At 42.0% G+C, this 20792-nt stretch overlaps 1 protein-coding gene across 3 annotated transcripts in view; it reads left to right on the forward strand.

The window, feature by feature from the left end:
* Positions 1 to 7894: 7894 nt before the first annotated feature.
* DTNBP1 (dystrobrevin binding protein 1) overlaps positions 7895 to 20792 on the forward strand; it is a 176393-nt gene continuing 163495 nt past the window's right edge. For 2 of the 3 annotated variants that reach the window (XM_066268341.1, XM_066268342.1), the window contains exon 1: positions 7895 to 8118. In XM_066268341.1, the coding sequence (XP_066124438.1) occupies positions 8063 to 8118 (56 nt within the window). In that variant the 5' untranslated portion in view covers positions 7895 to 8062. The remainder of the gene's footprint in view (positions 8119 to 20792) is intronic. The other variant, XM_066268344.1, reaches the window with a different exon arrangement.

The raw sequence follows: 20792 nt of genomic DNA on the forward strand, positions 1-20792 counted from the left end.
AACAAAAGTGAAAACACATACCAGCCTTCTTTGGCCCTCTTCTTTCTGGAGGGTCCAACTAGTCTTGGCCAGGCTGCACCTGTGGAGGGAAGGAGTGAAGGATGGAACTGTAAGTTGGACTGGAGAGAGAGAGGGGGGGGATGTGTGTTAAAAGTCTCAAGAAAGCCATTTCCAATACAATGTTACAATGTAGAATATAAAAATCCAGGTCTGTTTCTGTGACAGCAAATGCAATAAACTTTGAAAATAAAGTCAAAATGAAGAGCTCTTTTTGGGAACTGGCATCTATGCACCCAATGTATAGACACAAGGTTCTCACCTGTAAAATGGGAGAACCGCATTTGTCTCTACATGGAATCCTTGTTCTGAACTCCAAATAACTTAACGCTGATAAACAGCATAAAATGTTCACAAATGCCAACCTCCAGGCTCAGAGAGCAAATGTTCCACGGATCTTGTGTCATCTTGTATCTTATTTAGTTCATGAGAAAACAGTTTGGGTTGTATGTTGTTTAATGACTCATTAGCTACTAACAGTGGGGTTCTCCAGTAATTTATGTGTTAAATGAATACATAAGCTAAAGTCATAGCCAAGAACTGTGCCCTGAACATACATCACATTTGGAAATAAATAACTTAATTTTACTGCTGGGCAAATAGAAGACATGGAACTAAAATATCAATAGGTTTCAATAAACTAAGTAATCCAGACCTCCTTGAACCCATTACATCTAAATGCCATTGCAGGAAATTCTATTGCCACCAACTTCTTTCTCAGTTTCTCTAAATAAATTTTGTGTGTGAATGTGTGTGTAGTTTAAGAATGCTGGAAATTTCACTTTTGTGAAAAATGAAAAAAAGACTTTGATATGCTATTTAAAAATTTTTTTATTGGAAGCGACACCGGTTAACATATGACATACTATTTTAATTGCTGGAACTTAAGATTCCATTTCAATAAAACATATTTAGCATAAACCATCGTAGATTTGCATTTCTACTAACAGTTGATATGGCATATTGTACTGGGTTTGTTGGCAGGAAGCCTATAATTAATAGTTTTATTTTTCAAAAAAATTGCATAAAGTCAAATTTCCAAAGAAAAATTGGCCAATTTTCCAAAACATTCAAAAGGGTAAATAGTGCTCCACTGAGATTTTGCTGTCTAGTATTTATTAATGTGGGTTAATTCTGGTTAGGAAGAGTAGTGAGTGATCTGTCTGGACCAGCCCCCACAGGGCGGTTGTGAAGACAGAGCATGGGTAGGACAGGGGAACTTACTGGCATTGAACATTAGGAATTTCTGGTCACTGAAACCACAGCTGACACTGATCCTCACTACACTTCCATTTCAGCCCCTAACTATTTTTAGGGCAAAGAACTTGAGATTTTACATCTGAGGTTAAGTTTAGTGATAGATGCGAAACAGAGAGTTAATGGGAACTCTCTTTCCACTCAAAACACATCATCGGGTTTGGGTAAAATGCACTTCCCTAAAATCCGAAAAGAACACAAAGAAATGACAGTGAAGGGAGACAAGAGGGCCATTTTGCAGACTGGATCTGATCCTTGGTTGAATTCCATTTGGCCTGTAGGACAAGCTCTCAGGTCTAAGTTATGGTTGCAATAGTGAAAATGCAATAAGATATTAAACATGTAAGTGGTGATGTTTTGCATTAAAAGATGAAGACAGGATGGTTTATAGTTTCCTAATCATAGACAAGACACTTAAAAAAAAGTCAGGGTGACTTGTTTCCTAGATGATACCTTGCAGGTACACAAGCAAGGGGAAACGGAGACTGCAACACATCCACTCCCTCAGGGCTAAATGCCCAGCTACTATGTCCTGCTTCTCCAGCTTGACGTGACACTATTATTCATATCAGTCTCCAATTTACATATTACTTGAATGGCTTTTATTCCCTTTCTAGGGGTCATCCCATAACAAATTTAAAAATTCAGAGATTGTCCTGGTTCACAGATTTGCTTTCTCTTGCCTGGAGTCAAAATTCAGGTTCACTCCTGAGGCTAGAAGAAAACTATTATTAGATATTGGTTTTTCCATGCTGCAATCAACCTGGGCTCCCATTTTTGGTGACTTAGGTCTCTGTTTACACACACCCAACCATTTCCTATGCACACCTCCCTCTGCAACTGTCTCTGTGCCCAGAGTAGCTCCTCTCTAACAGAATTGAGTCCATGCTGTGGGCCCAGGTGACCAGTACTAATCTCTCTTCCCTTCCTCCTTCCCCAACCCTTCCACCAATGAGTTACCCCTTGGTTCCCTCTATGCCAACATCTTCCTGTCGTCTGACCTCAGTGAGATCACTTTGGCCTATTTGATGTGTTTCATAATCCTGAATGACTTCAACAGGGAAATGACTTCAAATTTTCCACAACCTTTAAGATCCACCTATCAAAATATTTTATTATTCTCTTCCTTGGAGCAATGGTTGTTCATTTGCATTTATCTGCATAACTATAAGAGACTACACAAATGATTCTTCCTAGGCCTGCGCCAAGATGATTTGCTATCTTCACCATTTGGACCCTGCTATATGCTCCTCCTAGTAAGATGCTTATAGACTTTTGAGAAGGGTGACAAAATCCTTTCTCAGAGACTGTGAATTGGTTAAAAGTCAGATGGTGCTTTGGTGCTTTGGGACCATTTCTTGAGTCTGGGCTCAAGAAAGTTATCAATACTAATAAATAATTATATGGATAAACATTGGCAGGCTCTGTATGATTCCCTGTTCAGAACCTGATGCCACATAGGTGACTCACAATGCTGGTTGTCCTCCTAAAGTCCTATGGACAGTGCCTTAGTCCTCCAAGTTTGAAGACCAGAGGCTAATAATGACCTGGGATGATGAGTTGTCTGTGACCTAAGGCAGAAGCAGGATGTTGCAGTTTTACCCACAAGGTGGACTGATTCCCCAGCCTGGGCGTACCTCCTCTCCTTCTTTATCCCCAAAGTCAGGGCTCAGCACCCATCCACCCAAGTCTCTGATTCACATTTACAATGGGAAGTTTCTTATTCCCATTTAGGGAGTCTCCTTCCCACCTGACCCTGAGTCTCCACAGTGGGATCCCAGGAGGGACTCTCCTATTCCCTTCCACATGGCAGAGTACAGGAGTGCCTAGCATGGGCATGTTCCTCTCTCCTACTCTGCTCCTAACACTGGTGATCTCTGTACTCTCTATTTTCTCCATCAGGGTCCTGCTAGTCTGAGAGGAAGGAGGTACCATGGATAACCATTAACAGAGCTACACTAGCTCAGCTCCCTTCCAGGGGATGTTTAGCTTCCACATACCCAGGCACCATTTGCTAGCTGCTAGCCCTGGGAGGCTGGCCCAAATGCCCAACCTCACCAACCAATATCTTGTATCTTCCAGGAGTTTATGCTGAAAACCTGAATTTAGATTTCCTAGGTAAGCCCCAACATATAGTTCTGTTTTGCGTCTCTTCTACAGTCAAGGTTAGTCATCCTTCATCGGGCCTGTCACACCCACATTTAAAATACCAGTTGCGCCCTGGCCGGTTGGCTCAGCGGTAGAGCGTCGGCCTAGCGTGCGGAGGACCCGGGTTCGATTCCCGGCCAGGGCACATAGGAGAAGCGCCCATTTGCTTCTCCACCCCTCTGCCGCGCTTTCCTCTCTGTCTCTCTCTTCCCCTCCCGCAGCCAAGGCTCCATTGGAGCAAAGATGGCTCGGGCGCTGGGGATGGCTCTGTGGCCTCTGCCTCAGGCGCTAGAATGGCTCTGGTCGCAACATGGCGACACCCAGGATGGGCAGAGCATCGCCCCCTGGTGGGCAGAGCGTCACCCCATGGTGGGCGTGCCGGGTGGATCCCGGTCGGGCGCATGTGGGAGTCTGTCTGACTGTCTCTCCCTGTTTCCAGCTTCAGAAAAATGAAAAAAAAAGAAAAAAAAAGAAAAAAAAATACCAGTTGCCTCACCTTTAAATTTGAAGCCCTTCAAGTGTTGGTAGATGCCTTATTGTGCCTCATTTTCTGATTTGTAAAATGGGGGAAATAACACATGTAGAGAGTCCTTAGAATCTTGCCTGGCACAAGTGAGCTCAGTAAGTAATAGCCATCATCATCATTATAATAATAGTTTAAGATAATATCAATACAATGGCTATGTCCCTGGAATCTAGTAGAGTGCCAATCATAAGCAGGGACTAAAAAATCAGTTGTGGAGTGGATTATGTTGCGGAAGACCATGAGGACACAAGGTTTGCTGGACTGAGTGCATTGTAGGATGCAATGGGAAATGGGTAGATTGAATGTGCTCCTGTACCGCCTTCACAGTCCCCCTGGACTCTGTGTGATCACAGTGTTTCCTCTTCACTGCAGCCTCTGAGAGGGGGAAGAATGAGGTTCCTGTTTTGTAATAGTTACACTACTTAGGAAAAAGTTGAGGTTTCAGAAGAAGTCCTTCATCGACTAGCTCAGTCTGTCTCAGCACTGTGTTCCCTCACTAGGCACCACTAGGCAATGAGTGGTAGCTAAGGAGATTGCACAAGCACAGTAATTAGACTCACTTCAGGAGCAGGACTCTGCTAATGGAGGAAAAGAGCATTCAATATTCACCACAAGCTTTTTATTGGCATAGAAAATGGCTAATTAAGTCGATACATCTGTTCACTTTCATTTCTGAGCATAAACAGACAATACACTAGTTAAAGAGGAACCCAGCATTTTTGTACATGAGAACTATGCCCCAGCCCCTTGTTGAGATTCTCAGCCCATCATAAAAGCAACATTTGAAAACTTACCACTTGCTGTATATAAATCTCTGACTTGAAGTAACACAAGCAAAAACATTACCAGACACACACTGGCTACGGTGTCTTTAATTTAGCTACTGTAGACTATTTCCCCCTTGCATAGGTTTAAGAAACCTATGGGAGGAAAGAAAAAAAGCTAAATGCAATTCTTGCTCATGTTTTGTATTGTTTGACCCTGCAACCTGGCAGCATGAAAGATGGGGCAGGGGACTGGTACTTGGCTTACAGGGAGACGTGTATAGCATAAGGTGACCTAGTATAAGTGCTTCGCTTGTCGGAGGCATTCCCTGTTAAAAGAGGGCTGGAATAAACATTTAGAATCTTCTGGCCACCCAGAGAAGGGCACAGTTTGTAGCAATGGTGGAAACCAAGAGACATGGAGAGAGAAGGCATTAAGCTGAAGCCATGATGTCATGCGGTAGAGCATAAATTAGAAAGAGTAAAAGTAAAAGCAGAGGAAGTCAGACACAGAGATAAACAGGACTGGAAAACTCACTGGGAGAGGAAACAAAGGATATTTTTTTCTGAAATGACAGCTACTAGAGCTGCTTAGATCCATACACAACATGCTATAAACCAAAGTGATGAGGAGAAGAATGGAACAAACAAACTACAGCCTGGAATCCCAAAGTCAGAGAGCGTTTGGTGGATTCTGAAGCCATAGTTGCTATGCTATTCTAGCAACGCCTTCTTGCTGCCTTTCCCAAAGGGGCAGCTCAGCTGTTTCTGGCACTGACTGTACACTAGAATCACCGAAGCTCTTCAAGCAGTAAGGGTGAGGTGGAATGGCCTCAGGTCAGTTAAACCAGAGTCTCCAGGGGTTGGGTCAAGGCATTGGTATTATTAAAATGCTCCCCAAGTGGTTCTAAATTGCAGCCAAGGTTGAGAACCATCAATTTAACTGTGTTTTAAAGGACTCTTTCTAGTTTCCTACTAGATATTCTCAGTGTCGGTTTCCATTGACATAAGCAACTGCTGCAGAGAGGAACTCTTAGAGCACTGGAACCTAATATTCGCCCTTCTCCCGTATCCTTTTCAATACTAGAACTTTCCCCTGTCAGTATTAAAGATGATAGCTAACTATAGGTAGTAATTGCTTCTCTCTCTCTTTTTTTGCTATTAATTTTTATTAGAAAGTTGCAGTTTGTTATTAAGTTCTACCACTTGAAGAGATTTCTACAGTGGTACACAATATGTAATCTCTGAAACATACCTTCTCTAGAGAAAACCATTTATTTGTAGAAGTGACAGGAGGTGGTCTCCTTTATTCATGTAGGGTCCCTCCACTTTGATGAATGGAGTCACTTGTCTGTTTAGGAATATTTTATAGACCATATAGATCCAAACATAGATTAGCAAAAAAGAGGTTTCCTCTTCTAATGCACTGTACCTTTCTTTTCTTCACCTGAGCTTAGGTGCCAATTACATTTTATTGTATAGGTACACCATTTTAGTTATTTATTTATTTACTTACTTATTTATTAATTATGGGTTCACTGTATTGTACTTCACAGGTGTTGTGTCTTTTTACAGAGTAAAGCAAGACCCTCCACCACCAAAAAGATTAAGACTTGCTTTATTGCGATAACTTGCTTTATATTGTAGGCTGGAACTGAACCTGCAATATCTCCAAGGTGTGCCTGTAGTGTGATAAAATTTCAAAACACAAAGATGTAGCTGAGCTGCCTCTTACTGTTCTTTCGGTTTGGTTCATGTTGAAAACACTTTCCCAACTTTGCTGTCCTGAGTGTCACTCCTGACAGTGCTTGCCTTTCTGGTCTATTAGCTTCTGTCTTTAGACATTAATGTGATCCCCCATCTGCCCTTCTTTTATGTTCTTCAACCGGGCCCTCATCTTTGCTACTACATGTTGGAACTCCCCACCTCACCTCTCTGGTTCCTGTTTCTGCTTTCCTTTTCTAAATGCCACGCTGATGTCACCTTTCCAGCTTTACATGGCTTACCTTATTCTTAGAACTAATTTACAGCTTTTAAATGGTTTCTTTTGGCAAGTTTAAACTCTTCAATATATCAAAAATATTTACACTTTTTTTTTTAGAGAGAGAGGAGGGGCAGAGACAGACTTTTCTGCATGCAGCCGCACAGCACCCACCCAGGAAACCCACTAAGGGGGCTGCTCTATTCAACTTGGGCATTACTCAGTTGCTCAGCAACCGAGCTCCTGTTAGCTCCTGAGGCAGAGGCCATGGAGCCATCCTGGGGGGGTGGTGCGCTCAACTCCCTCCAATGGAGCCATGGCTGCAGGAGGCAGAGAGAAAGAGAGAGAGAGAGAGAGAGAGAGAGATAGATAGATAGATAGAGAGAGAGAGAGAGAAGCAAGAGGGGGAGGGGTGGAGAAGCAGATGAGCGCTTCTTCTGTGTGCCCTGACCTGGAATTGAACCTGGGCCATCCACATACTGGATGATGCTCTACCACTGAGCCAACTGACTAAGGCCTTCAATATTTACATCTTAGCTTTTAAAAAATTATATAAATAAGTTAATAACAAACTAGATACCTATTGATATTTTAGTTCTATGTCTTTTATTTGCCCAGAAGTAAAATTATTTATTTCCAGATGGTATGTATGTTCAGGACAGATAAGTAGCCTACTGTGTGGGCAACCTGGTGGTCACTGGCAACTTGACAAGACACCCTCCTTGGGTGTTAAGGGCACAAGAAGCCTGATGGAGCAGGTTGAAGAGAGAGTGAAAAGTGAGGATGTAGAAACAGTTGATTCTTATTGCCACTTTATGAGTGAAGAAAGAGGCTTAGAATGATTAACCATCCTATCGAAGGTCAACACCAGTGGGGTCAGACTTTTGACCTAGCGTCCTGGAAACGATTTCCTACAGGGAGGTTTACGCTTTGTCCTCCAACCGTAAAAATCAACATTGCATTCAAAAGAGCCCTCGACTTAAAACATTCTTTCTCCATAGCACTTCCATTTTGAAGAGAAAAATGAGAGGGCCTGAATTGGGCTGGAGCAACCATCCAAGCCTCTTGGCAGAGGGGGTCGAACCTCTACTTTTACGCAGCCCAAGCCGGCACAGCCCACTGCGGCTGCGCGGGCCGGGGAGGGGCGGGGCGAAGGCGCGCGAGCCGGCGAAAGGCGGAAGGGGCTGCGGCGCGGAACAGGGGCCGGCCGGGCCGGGCAGGGGGCGGGCCGGGCTGCGAGAGTGCGGAGCGCGCGGGTGACAGGTGCGCGGAGCCGAGGACGGCGGCAGCCTCAGACCTGAGGGAGGGGACGCGGTGGCGGCGGCGGAGATGCTGGAGACGTTGCGCGAGCGGCTGCTGAGCGTGCATCAGGATTTCACCTCCGGGTGGGTATATGGTGGGGACGAAAGGGAGCGGGGCGCCTGGGCCGGGCCGAGATGTTGACCGTCCGCCCGGGACGCCGCCTCCCTGCTGTCCCGGCACCCGGGTCCAGCCCTGTCTCGTGCTTCCCATCCCAGCCCTGCGCCGCGGAGGAAAGGAATGGACTTCCAGCGTTGGCCCGGTAGCACAAAGTAACTTGAGTCCCAACGAGCTGGCCCCAACTCGCGCGCCGGGTGGGCTGGGACGCCATGTCGTACGCTGGGGCAGCGCGGGACCCCTCCCGGCGGCGGGGAGTCACGTCAGAGAGGGCATCCTTCCCGCGGGAATGTGGCCCCGCGGCCGTCTCCGATTCCCCCGGGACTCCTGCCTGCTCGGGCCTCGGTGCTGCTGAGGCTCCCACTGCAGCGGGACCGCCGCCCCTCCCAGGCCCCGGCGCCGCAGCTTCCCCGGGTCGCGGCCGAGCAGTCCGCGTCCACTTTCAGCTCGCGCCGTAGCGCTTGCCAAGGTCGCTCCTTCTTCTCCTTTTGCTTTCTTTCTCTCCCTTTGCCCCGGTTTGAGCGCCTCAGGGAAGAAACAACTGCGGCAGTACTATTAGTGCTTAGTGGTTAAGAGCAGAAACGAAGCGCTTCCCAATCTTTGCGAATCACTTGGGCACCTTTAATAATCCTGATGCCTGGGTCGCCGCTGATACCAATTCAAGTCGACCGGGAATGGCGTTGTAAAGATTTCCAGGTGACTCCAGTGTGCGGCAAAGTCAGGGAATAACAGGTTCTCATCTCTGCCTCTTAAACAAACATATTTATGCAGGTTATTCGAATTGCCTGTTTCCATGACCCTAGGAAGGGTTATTGTGAGGATTAATGAATTAACATGTAAAACATGTCATTGTGATTACTCTCTGTTACCATTGTTACTACTTAGTGCTTAATTCATTTTATTTTTTTACATTACTTTAAAAAGATTATCACCTTTATAAAGGATCTGTTAGTTTACAAATTCTTTGGCAAATGCTCTGAATACAAGGGCATCTTGAAAATGCTGTTTTAAATTTCTTTTTTTTTTTTTTTGCATTTTTTTCTGAAGCTAGAAACAGGGAGAGACAGTCAGACAGACTCCCGCATGCACCCGACCGGGATCCACCCGGCACGCCCACCAGGGGCGACGCTCTGTCCACCAGGGGGCGATGCTCTGCCCATCCTGGGTGTCGCCATGTTGCGACCAGAGCCACTCTAGCGCCTGGGGCAGAGGCCACAGAGCCATCCCCAGCGCCCGGGCCATCTTTGCTCCAATGGAGCCCTGGCTGCGGGAGGGGAAGAGAGAGACAGAGAGGAAGGCGCGGCGGAGGGGTGGAGAAGCAAATGGGCGCTTCTCCTATGTGCCCTGGCCGGGAATCGAACCCGGGTCCTCCGCACGCTAGGCCGACGCTCTACCGCTGAGCCAACCGGCCAGGGCTAAATTTCTTTTTTTTTTTTTTTAATTTTTCTGAAGCTGGAAACAGGGAGAGACAGTCAGACAGACTCCCGCATGCGCCCGACCGGGATCCACCCAGCACGCCCACCAGGGGCGACGCTCTGAAGGGCTAAATTTCTAATGAGAAAGATGTTAGCTAAAATTTTATCTTTCTGGACAGAAATGTTTATATTATTTGCCTTTTGTGTGTCAAGTAGTAACAACCTGGCAAGTAGTTGAGCACTTCCAGCATATAAAGCCTTTTTGGTGCTTTTATTTGGTGCTAATAATAATTAAAGGAGTGTATCTCTAGAAGTCATTCACTGATGGCATGCTTGCATGTTTACATTTTCCCCCTTTAAATTAAAATAGTAACTTCTTTTCAGAATATAAATTATTGTATTGAAAATTTTAGTATGATGCTGGAATGGTCTACTTGTAACATGAGCATGATACACCCCTGTTATCTTTACTTCAAGAAATTCCTTGGTAGAATAATGGTCCATTTTCTGTTAGGTGGCGTGGTTGCCTCAGAACACATTCATACATCTGATCTTTCCTTAAGAAAGTTAAACTTACCTGGGAATATGGACTCTGGACCCAAACCATCCCGGGAAAGCTGGATAACCTGACTTGAGGGAGAGGATTGAAGGGATCTGATTAGAACCCCATGGAAACTGACTTCTTGAAAGATGCCACAGAGTGGGGTCAGTTTGGGATTAGACATCCTCAGAGGGCTTTCATTCTAGTTAGGCCCTTTGTTGGCTTTCTCCTTGTACAGGTCACTCTTGGCTCACAACCACAAGACTACCAGTGTGTGCCTGTTACCTGGTAGAGGGACTCGTCTCTGAGTGATAGCTGTCTTCCAGCTGACTGGAAATTCTAAACTCCAATGTTCACTTTTGTCAGGTCCTCAAATCCCTATGCAGTTCTTACCAAGAAAACCCACTCAATTTATTTTAGTAAACTCTATGTACTTACCTTGAGGTTAACCTATTTTACACAATTGAATATTTTGCCTTGCTGAGAAAAGATGAAATTAAACACAGCACAGGTGCAAATTGCATCAAGTCCCTGAGGGATTCAGAGATGAAAGGAACATGGCTCTCACTTCCCAAATTATCAAATTGGACCTGGTGTTTCTGTAGAGCACTTGGTGTTAATGCCCATAGAAGCAAGAGCAGCTCAAATGATTGGAAACTTTAAGGGTTCAGGTTTCCCCAGAGGAACCCATCAGTAGAATCAAAGGGCTGGTGCTTTCTGAGTGCTCAGGGTGGCCAGTGTTCTTGATCGTCACTGAGAGCAGCGTCCTCATCTCCGTGCTCATTTTCAGTTTCTGAAAATTTCTATAACTGGAGCTTAAATGTAGAAAAAGTACCTTTTCTTCTAAGTAAAATAAGATTATTCTTTATTGTTCTCACAAGAGAATATCACATTAGTGATTAAAGCATATCTGATGAATACCATGAATTTCTACCTTCCATTCAAACTTAGAATACAGCTAAAGATCATCAGTTAAGGGCAGTATAGAGATTGCTGGTGGCCAGCAGGGGACTATAGATTGTCCATGGACTTGTGGCCTTTTTAGTAAATTTTTATTCATAAAATGTCAAAATTGAGACAAACCTAGAAATTATGTTCCTTTCTGATGTTAATAGGATTGAGGGAATTGGTTCTGGGCCTCACTTGAGTCCTGATTGGATTTAATTCACTTAGAACTCTTTGGAGTCTTGGAAAGTTTATGTAAAACATCTGCTTTTTAGGGACTGGCTTGCGCTCTGAGGAAACTTTTAGATAGACTGAAATGCACAATTCACATCCACCTTGGTCTTCCTCCCCCCTCCCCAGTATTAAACTTTTAAGTTAAAGAATCGGAATGAATTTTGATTAATAAGTTTGCAATTAACAAGTATTTAGGAACAATTAATGTACTAAATTTTATGTTATTGTGCAATGTAAGTGTTTGAGAGTGTTGGTTGATGTTAAAAGAATGTGAATTGCCCAATAAATGTACAAGATGAATGACCAGGACCTTAAACAGCATGTAATTAGTTAAGGATAATCCTCCCCACATACAAAATCCTCCTGGACATCAATGAGTTCATCCACTGATTGGCAGATGGGCTGCTCATTACCTGGCATCTTGGCCACCGACCCTAAAAAGGTTAGCTTTCTGCCACACCAGCAAAGACCCTCTGGACATACCATGCTCGCTCCCAGCTGGGAATCCACTCTGGGGAATAAGATAGACACTGATGCAGCTGGGCCAGACTGGCAGTGTCCACACTGAGCATTGCAGCTCTTATAGAAGGTAGCTGTTGGCTCATTTGCAGAGCAGGTCTGAAGCTGCATGAAATGGGCACAAGGATGTTCACGTTTGGGACACGGCTCTGCAGTAGAGTCAGCATTCTCCTGGGCAGCTGCTCCACCAAGCACATCATCCACCTCTTATCAGCTTTGGATAATTCTGATTTGTTACCTTGCTGTTGATATTGTGCACGTAGGGGCAGGTGTTGCAGGTGAAACAGTGGCGGTGCTGTCCCTCCTCCATGACTAGCCAATTCATTCAGCAGCCAGGGAAGATAGCAGCATGAGAGCACTGGGCCCTGCAGGCTCCCGCTGCCCACCCTGGTCTTTGATTTTTAACTTTGGAGATGTTATTTTCAAAGGCCTCAGAATTGAAGTATTCAGGCATGCAAAACCTTTCAGGGAACTGAAAATCAGATTAATTTGTGGTTTATAGCTGCCTGTCACTGGCTGGCATTTCCTGTTTGTACTGCTCTGCAGTTCTTGTGGATACAGATAGGAAACATGTTACTACTAGTTGCAATCAGAACATTAGGTGTTTGCCCCTCAAAGCACCAGCCTCCACTCCTGCCTCATACACTCACTCTCCTCCTCTCCAACAGTATCAAAACCTGCTCAAAGGAGAGGGTCTATTTAATAGACTAATTTAGTCTCATCCCAGCGTGGTAGATGGTGAGGTTTTGCCTGAAATGTTGACTTTTCCAGGACTATTCACCTTTTTAATAAGCAAAAGCTATCGAAATATTCAACTTGATCTAGTAGATACTCACTGAGTTCCCACCAAGTGCCAAACACTAGGCTAGGCACTCAAACTGTCCTTTATCTTACCTTTTTAAAATTTTATTTTTTAATGTTTTAAGAGGTCACAAGCTCAGTCATTTTTGCATAGTCTTTGCTATGCAATGTCTATATATTGAGCTACATCGTGGGGCTGCAAAATCAACTAAAAGGTTTTTGCCCTTCTGGCTGTCCTAGACTGGTGGTAATGTAAAGCAAGGAAGAGGGAGCCAAATGTTAAAGATACAAGAAATGTGTTAAGAGAGCCTAGAGAAAAAGAGTCATTAATTCAGGTGCATTTGCAGGAGGCTTCAGGGACAAGTTGACTTCTAAACTGAGCCTTGTTGAATAATAAGGTGACTAATTGTCCTCTTTTTGGGGAGGATGGTCCTTCTTTTGGTAAGTTCTACCCTCCCTCGAAAAGTGTCCTCCTACATGTTCTCCTTTTTGATATTGGAAGACTAATCTGTAAATGTCTGTATTTGATCGATGCAGAGTTGATCCCTTGCATGTGATGTGACGTATTTGTATTTGACATGACAATTCGTCAAGGATCAGTACAGTGCAGCGAGATGCGATTATGAGACACATGCACTCTGCATGGGAGACCTTGAGAGAGCACAAGATATACCGAGCGTGCAAATGGCTTTGTGTACTTCTTACTGAAACATGACATGGCACATACGATATTGTAGACTCACAATTATTTCTTTCACAGTGAGTGTTCAATCATAGACAGGGAAGCACAATTCACGTTTTATTAATTCATTAGCTATTTAATAATTTCCAAATACATATAATTTTATTTACAAGTATTTTTTCAAAATTCTAGTTTTAAAGTGGAAATCTATCCTCAAACCATATCTATTAATAACACTGATTAAATGGTTGCATAAAATAGATGTTTTTTAATTAGAAAATGATAAATATACCCAAATATAACTCCAAATTAGTGGCTTTGTTTGATACTTAGTTTTACTAAATGAGTACTTTTTTCTTACGATTATTAAAAATTAATAGGCATGTAAGCATAATTACAATATAAAGTATTACAAATGTTTTTGTTATGCATTTATCATATTATAGTGTATTGTTGCAATGAATAAAATGTTTCTTTTACGATATCGTTTTCTTCAATTTATTTTTGTCCTCCTTTTCATTGTAAAAAAGTTGGTCGCCTTATGAATGAGGAAGGAATTGTGATAGATTTGGGTAAGGGCCTTTCCAGAGATAGAAGCAGTTGTGGGAGATAAGCCTAGAAAGGAAGTTTAGTGACTGATAATAGAGGATCTTCAGTGCTTTGCTAGGTTAATTCACTTATCAAATATTGATTGACTTCTTTCTATTATTCTAGGAGCTAGCAGTATAGCAGAGAACACACCAGACAGCAAATACTGTCCCTGTACTCATTCTAGTGGCAGGAGACAAGTATCTAGAAGGTCATACATACTATCAATAAAAATAAAGCAGGTTAAAAGGGATTGGGAATGGGTGATTGCGACTTTGTATAGGGTAGTCCTGGTTTATTTTTATGTTGACTGAATCTTTTGAAGGTTTTTGTGGAGGGGAGCAGCGTGAGCCTATCTGGATTTCTGAAAGGATAGTTTGGGAGGCAGTGTGATGGGAGGACTTGAGATATAGGGATCAAGGAGATTATATAGGAGGCTCTCATTATGGGCCAGGGGAGAGAGGATAAGGCAATGCTGGTAGAAATTCAAAGGAAGGCATGAACTTCATAGGTTCTGGTCAAATTTGTAAACAATGAGATGTAGGAAGTGAAAAAGGCAGAGAAATTGAGGATGTTAATTTTGGAATATCTTAAATAAATAGTGTCATTTATCAAGATAAAAGAATTTAAGAGTAGTTTTAAGAGGGAAGGAGCAGTTGACAGTGAGTTTGTTGTGAGATAACAGCTTGACATCTAAAAGTCAGTTAGAAATTTAAGAAACTCAGAAGTCAGAACTTAAACAGTGTATTGATTAGGATGTAGTTTAAATTTCTCTTCCTTTCCTGAGTCTGTGTATCTCAGAGTTCATAGCTTAGGGGTCATATGTTAAGTGTGATTGATGCTTTTGTGTTTCCCTAACTTATTTTAAAGTAAAGAAAAAAATGAGCATTAATGAGAAGGTATAGTAGATTGTATTCATAAACAGAATTTAAAGTCAGGATAATGGAGACATGAACATAATTAAAGGAATTGAACCTAAATGACAATAATAGTAATTTGTTTTGTGTTATTTTAAAGCAGTCATCCTCACCTTTTATAATAGCTGATGAGGTTAAACAAGTAGAAAATAGAGGTGCAAAATAAATAGAATGCCACCAAGGTCACCCCATGCCACTAAATCAGCTAGAGAAAGCACATTTTCTGTTCTTCAATCATAGTCTATGTATAATTCTATTTATCTACCTCTTTTAAAATTTTTTGTCTAAGCAGTTTTGCTAATTACCTCCATTTCTTAGTAAGATGCCTCCATGTTAGTATTTTCTGCAGAGCTTAAAGAAATACTACTGGTGTCAAATTAAGGTCAAGTCTTTGGGACAATCTAAAAATAAATTATTGAAGCACTATGATGAATTTGAGGTTAGTGCTTTGAACTCAAGGGTGCATTAGTTGCTTTTGGTAGAAAAGAATTGTCAAGTGGCTCACTTAAGTCTATATATGGATATACTCACATAGCAGTACTTATATTTTCCTGGGGGTTTATGGTATTTGGAAGATTAGGAACAGAGGAGAAACCTTTTACAGGAACTGGTGTGGGGGGAATCTCCACTTTATTTCACTTTGGTCCCGTAATGTAATATTTAATTTCTTACCTTTCTTGATGGTAATACTTTTTATTTTAATAAGTTCTATAGTTTATAGAATGCTAGCAAAGTCATATTTGGAATTCTATTTAATCCTTGTGGCAAATCATATGGTCAGTATAATACTACTATTTAATGTTTGAGGAAACTGGGGTGTTTACACCTGGATCAGCATTTCCTTCTCAGTACATTGTGACATTGTGGTGAACTAAATAAACTGTTAGTGGGTTGTTCCAGCACAGGATCACTGTGAGAAATTTGAGTAGTTAAACCAAAATAAAAATGGTTAGCTATTTTCAGTTGAAGTCAGGCTCTAGAATGTATTTCAGAAAGGACATTTTTACTTTTTTTGTTACTTTTTAAATATATCTGAGAGAGACAGATTACTCAGACAGATTTCTCTTATTTTTTATTAACTTAAAATAAGACTCATTTTAATCCTTTATTTTTTCTCTCCTGAACTTTATTGACAGTTTTCTACTTCATTCTAACTATTTTGTGTTGACTCCAATAGTTTCTATTCTGAATTGTGACACATTGACAATTTATATGGAAAAAGTGTGTTGAGAAAAGATCAATATCTAAAAGACTGTTTTGTTAAAATTTTCTTACAAAGTTTAAAACATACACAAAAATGGAATAACATAGTGAACCTCATATGTCCATTGTTCAGATTCAGTGGTGGTCAACTATTGCCACATTTGCTTTTTCTTGCCCCTTTTCTGTAAGTTGTCTATTATCATTTTCACAAATCAGTTTGCATCTCTAAAAAATACAGATATTAGGGGCAGCAAGATGGCAATGGAGTAGGCGGATGTACCAACTTCCACCTTCAGGAACCAAAGTGGATTACAACTTAATTTTAAGAACCATCATCTGGAAAAACCAACTTTGGACAAAACTAAGAGGACTCTTTAACCAAGGAACACTGTAGAAGCCACACAAAGAATAGTAAGAAAAGCGGAAATGTGGAGAGGGCTGCCCAGCTCCAGGGAGCGAAAGGCAACCCAGAGAGACTCGCGTGGTGGGAAGTGAGTTTAACGGGGAGAAGTGGGTCCTGGACTCCAGGAAAAAAGCCTCAGCCTGCAGCTGCAGAGCCTAGAAGAAAGGTATGGACAGTATTTAGCTGTGAAACAAGTCAGGATACTGTTTGTGAGAAAGAGACAGATTTCTCAGACCCAGGATTTTTCTTAAATGGACCACGTAGAAAACCTCTTTCACAACCACTCACCAGGGGCTCTGGAGGACAGGAAGAGAGGAGAAGATTGGAGTAGCAGGAAGAGAGTGTAATCTACGAGGCACATGCAGAAACACTTTGAAGGACAAGCACCCTAACCCCTGGGCTTGGTTACTCCCCAAATCTGAAGTAAATATTTCCACTGGAACCAGCAATACCAGCAAAGGGAAGCAGGGTACCAGCCAAACAAACTTTTCTGGGGTGAAAGCCTGGGAATAGGCAGAGACCTGTGGCTGAGCAAAGGTGCTCACCCCTGCCCGCGGTGCTGAGGCTTGCAGTGCCAGGCGTGGTGTGCAGCCCCACCTGTGGCAGCAGGGTGAAAGCTGAGGCTTGTAGACCCAGGTACATGAACACAGCCCCTCGCATTGAGGAGAGGCAGAAACCACAGCAACAGCCACAGCTGGCTGGCTGGCAATGCCCATACCTAAACGCTGGAGGCAGCGGCAGAGGGGGTTGGGCCTGCAGACAGGCCACACCTAGGGAACATAGAGGCCACACCCATTGGACGACAGTGGCCTCACCCTTCTTATACACAGACAAAATGGGAAGGCAGAGAAATGAAACCCAATTGAATCAAGAGAAATCCTCAGAAAAGGACTTGAATGACTCAGATAAAACCAAATTACTAGATGCAGAGTTTAAAATAATGATTGTAAAGATGCTCAAAGATCTTAGAAAAACAAAGATGATCATAACAAACAACTAAATAAAGAGATAGCAAGTATACAAAAGGACTTTGAAATAATAAAAAATCAGTCAGAAATGACAAATTCAATATCAGAAATGAAGACCACAATGGAAGGGATTAAAAGCAGGATAGATGAAGCTGAGGAATTAATCAGCGAGTTAGAAGGCAAGATAAACGAAGGCATGGAAGCAGAGCAGCAAAAAGAAAAAGAGACTCAAAAAGTCAGAAGAAACTTTTTTTAAAATAAATTTTTATTAATGGGGTGACATTAATAAATCAGGGTACATATATTCAAAGAAAACATGTCCAGGTTATCTTGTCATTCAATTGTGTTGCATACCCATCGCCCAGAGTCAGATTGTCCTCCGTCACGCTTTATCTAGTTTTCTTTGTGCCCTCCCCTTTCCCCTTCCCCTCTCACTCCTTTCCTCCTGCGTCCTCCCTCCCTCCACCCCTGGTAACCACCAAACTCTTCTCCATGTCTCTTAGTCTCGCTTTTATGTCCCACCAATGTATGGAATCATGTAGTTCTTGTTTTTTTCTGATTTACTTATTTCACTCCATATAATGTTATCAAGATCCCACCATTTTGTTGTAAATGATCCGATGTCATTATTTCTTATGGCTCAGTAGTATTCCATAGTGTATATGTGCCACATCTTTATCCAGTCTTCTATTGAAGGGCTTTTTGGTTGTTTCCATGTCTTGGCCACTGTGAACAATGCTGCAATGAACATGGGGCTATATGTGTCTTTACGTATTAATGTTTCTGAGTTTGGGGGTATATACCCAATAGAGGGATTGCTGGGTCATAAGGTAGTTCTATTTTCAGTTTTTTGAGGAACCACCATACTTTCTTCCATAATGGTTATACTACTTTACAGTCCCATCAACAGTAAATGAGAGTTCCTTTTTCTCCACAGCCTCTCCAACACTTGCTATTACCTGTCTTGTTGATAATAGCTAATCTAACATGTGTGAGGTGACATCTCATTGTAGTTTTGATTTGCATTTCTCTAATAACTAATGAAGCTGAGCATCTTTTCATATATCTGTTGGCCATTTGTATTTCTTCCTGGGAGAAGTGTCTGTTCATGTCCTCTTCCCATTTTTTTATTGGATTGTTTGTTTGTTTGTTGTTGAGTTTTATGAGTTCTTTGTAAATTTTGGATATTAGGCCCTTATCTGAGCTGTTGTTTGAAAATAACATTTCCCATTTAGTTGGCTGTCTGTTTATTTTGTTTTCAGTTTCTCTTGCTGAGCAAAAACTTTTTAGTCTGATGTAGTCCCATTCATTAATTTTTGCCTTCACTTCTCTTGCCTTTGAAGTCAAATTTATAAAATGCTCTTTAAAACCCAGGTCCATGAGTTTAGTACCTATGTCTTCTTCTATGTACTTTATTGTTTCAGGTCTTATATTTAGGTCTTTGATCCATTTTGAATTAATTTTAGTACACGGGGACAAGCTGTAGTCGAGTTTCATTCTTTTGCATGTGGCTTTCCAGTTTTCCCAGTACCATTTGTTGAAGAGGCTTTCTTTTCTCCAGTGTGTGTTGTTGGCCCCTTTATCAAAAATTATTTGACCATATATATATGTGGTTTTATTTCTGGGCTTTCTTTTCTGTTCCATTGGTTTGAGTGTCTATTTTTCTGCCAATACCGTGCTGTTTTGATTGTCGTGGCCCTATAATATAGTTTGAAGTCAGGTATTATAATGCCCCCAGCTTCATTCTTTTTCCTTAGGATTGCTTTGGCTATTTGGGGTTTTTTATAGTTCCATATAAATCTGATGATTTTTTGTTCCATTTCTTTAAAAAATATCATAGGAATTTTGATGGGAATTGCATTAAATTTATAAGTTGCTTTGGGTAATATGGCCATTTTGATTATATTTATTCCTATCCAAGAACAGGGAATATTTTTCCATCTCATTGTGTCTTTTTTTATTTCTCTTAACATTCTTTGTAGTTTTGTTGTATAGGTCATTTACATTCTTTGTTATGTTTATTCCTAGGTATTTTTGTTGTTGTTGTTGCAACCATGAAGGGGATTATTTTTTTGAGTTCGTTTTCTAATATTTCATTGTTGGCATATAGAAAGGCTATGGACTTTTGTATGTTAATTTTGTATCCTGCGACCTTACTGTATTGGTTTATTGTTTCTAGTAATCTTTTTGTGGAGTCCTTCGGTTTTTCAATGTATAGGATCATATCTTCTGCAAAAAGTGATACCTTTACTTCTTCTTTTCCAATATGGATGCCTTTTATTTCTTTCTCTTGTCTGATTGCTCTGGCCAGAACTTCTAGCACCATGTTAAATAAGAGTGGAGAGAGTGGACAGCCCTGTCTTGTTCCTGATTTAAGGTGTAAAGTCCTCAGTTTTATGCCATTTAATATGATGTTGGCTGATGGTTTCTCATATATGGCCTTTATCATGTTGAGATATTTTCCTTTTATACCCATTTTGTTGAGTGTCTTAAACATAAAATTGTGTTACATTTTATCAGATGCCTTTTCTGCATCTATTGATAAGATCATGTGGTTTTTGTTCTTTGTTTTGTTGATATGATGTATTACGTTAACCGTTTTACGTATGTTGAAGCATCCTTGAGATTCTGGGATGAATCCCACTTGATCATGATGTATTATTTGTTTAATATGTTGTTGTATTCGATTTGCCAGTATTTTGTTTAGTATTTTAGCATCTGTATTCATGAGGGATACTGGTCTGTAGTTTTCTTTTTTTGTGCCGTCCTTGCCAGGTTTCAGTATGAGGGTTATGTTGGCCTCATAAAATGTGTTTGGAAGTATTGTTTCTTCTTCAATTCTTTGGAAGACTTTGAGTAGAATAGGAACCAAGTCTTCTTTGAATGTTTGATAGAATTCACTAGTATAACCGTCTGGGCCTGGACTTTTATTTTTGGGGAGGTTTTTAATAGTTTTTTCTATTTCCTCCCTGCTAATTTGTCTGTTTAGGCTTTCTGCTTCTCCTTGACTCAGTCTAGGAAGGTTGTATTGTTCTAAGAATTTATCCATTTCTTCTAGATTGTTGAATTTAGTGGCATATAGTTTTTCATAGTATTCTACAATAATTCTTTTTTTTTCTGAAGCCGGAAACGGGGAGAGACAGTCAGACAGACTCCCGCATGCGCCTGACCAGGATCCACCCGGCATGCCCACCAGGGGGCGACGCTCTGCCCACCAGGGTGCGATGCTCTGCCCCTCCGGGGCATCGCTCTGTTGCAACCAGAGCCACTCCAGCACCTGGGGCAGAGGCCGAGGAGCCATCCCCAGCGCCCGGGCCATCTTTGCTCCAATGGAGCCTCGCTGCGGGAGGAGAAGAGAGAGACAGAGAGGAAGGAGAGGGGGAGGGGTGGAGAAGCAGATGGGCGCTTCTCCTGTGTGCCCTGGCCC

The sequence above is a fragment of the Saccopteryx bilineata genome, chromosome 3 (genome assembly GCF_036850765.1).
Source record: "Saccopteryx bilineata isolate mSacBil1 chromosome 3, mSacBil1_pri_phased_curated, whole genome shotgun sequence".
Classification (NCBI taxonomy): Eukaryota; Metazoa; Chordata; class Mammalia; order Chiroptera; family Emballonuridae; genus Saccopteryx; species Saccopteryx bilineata.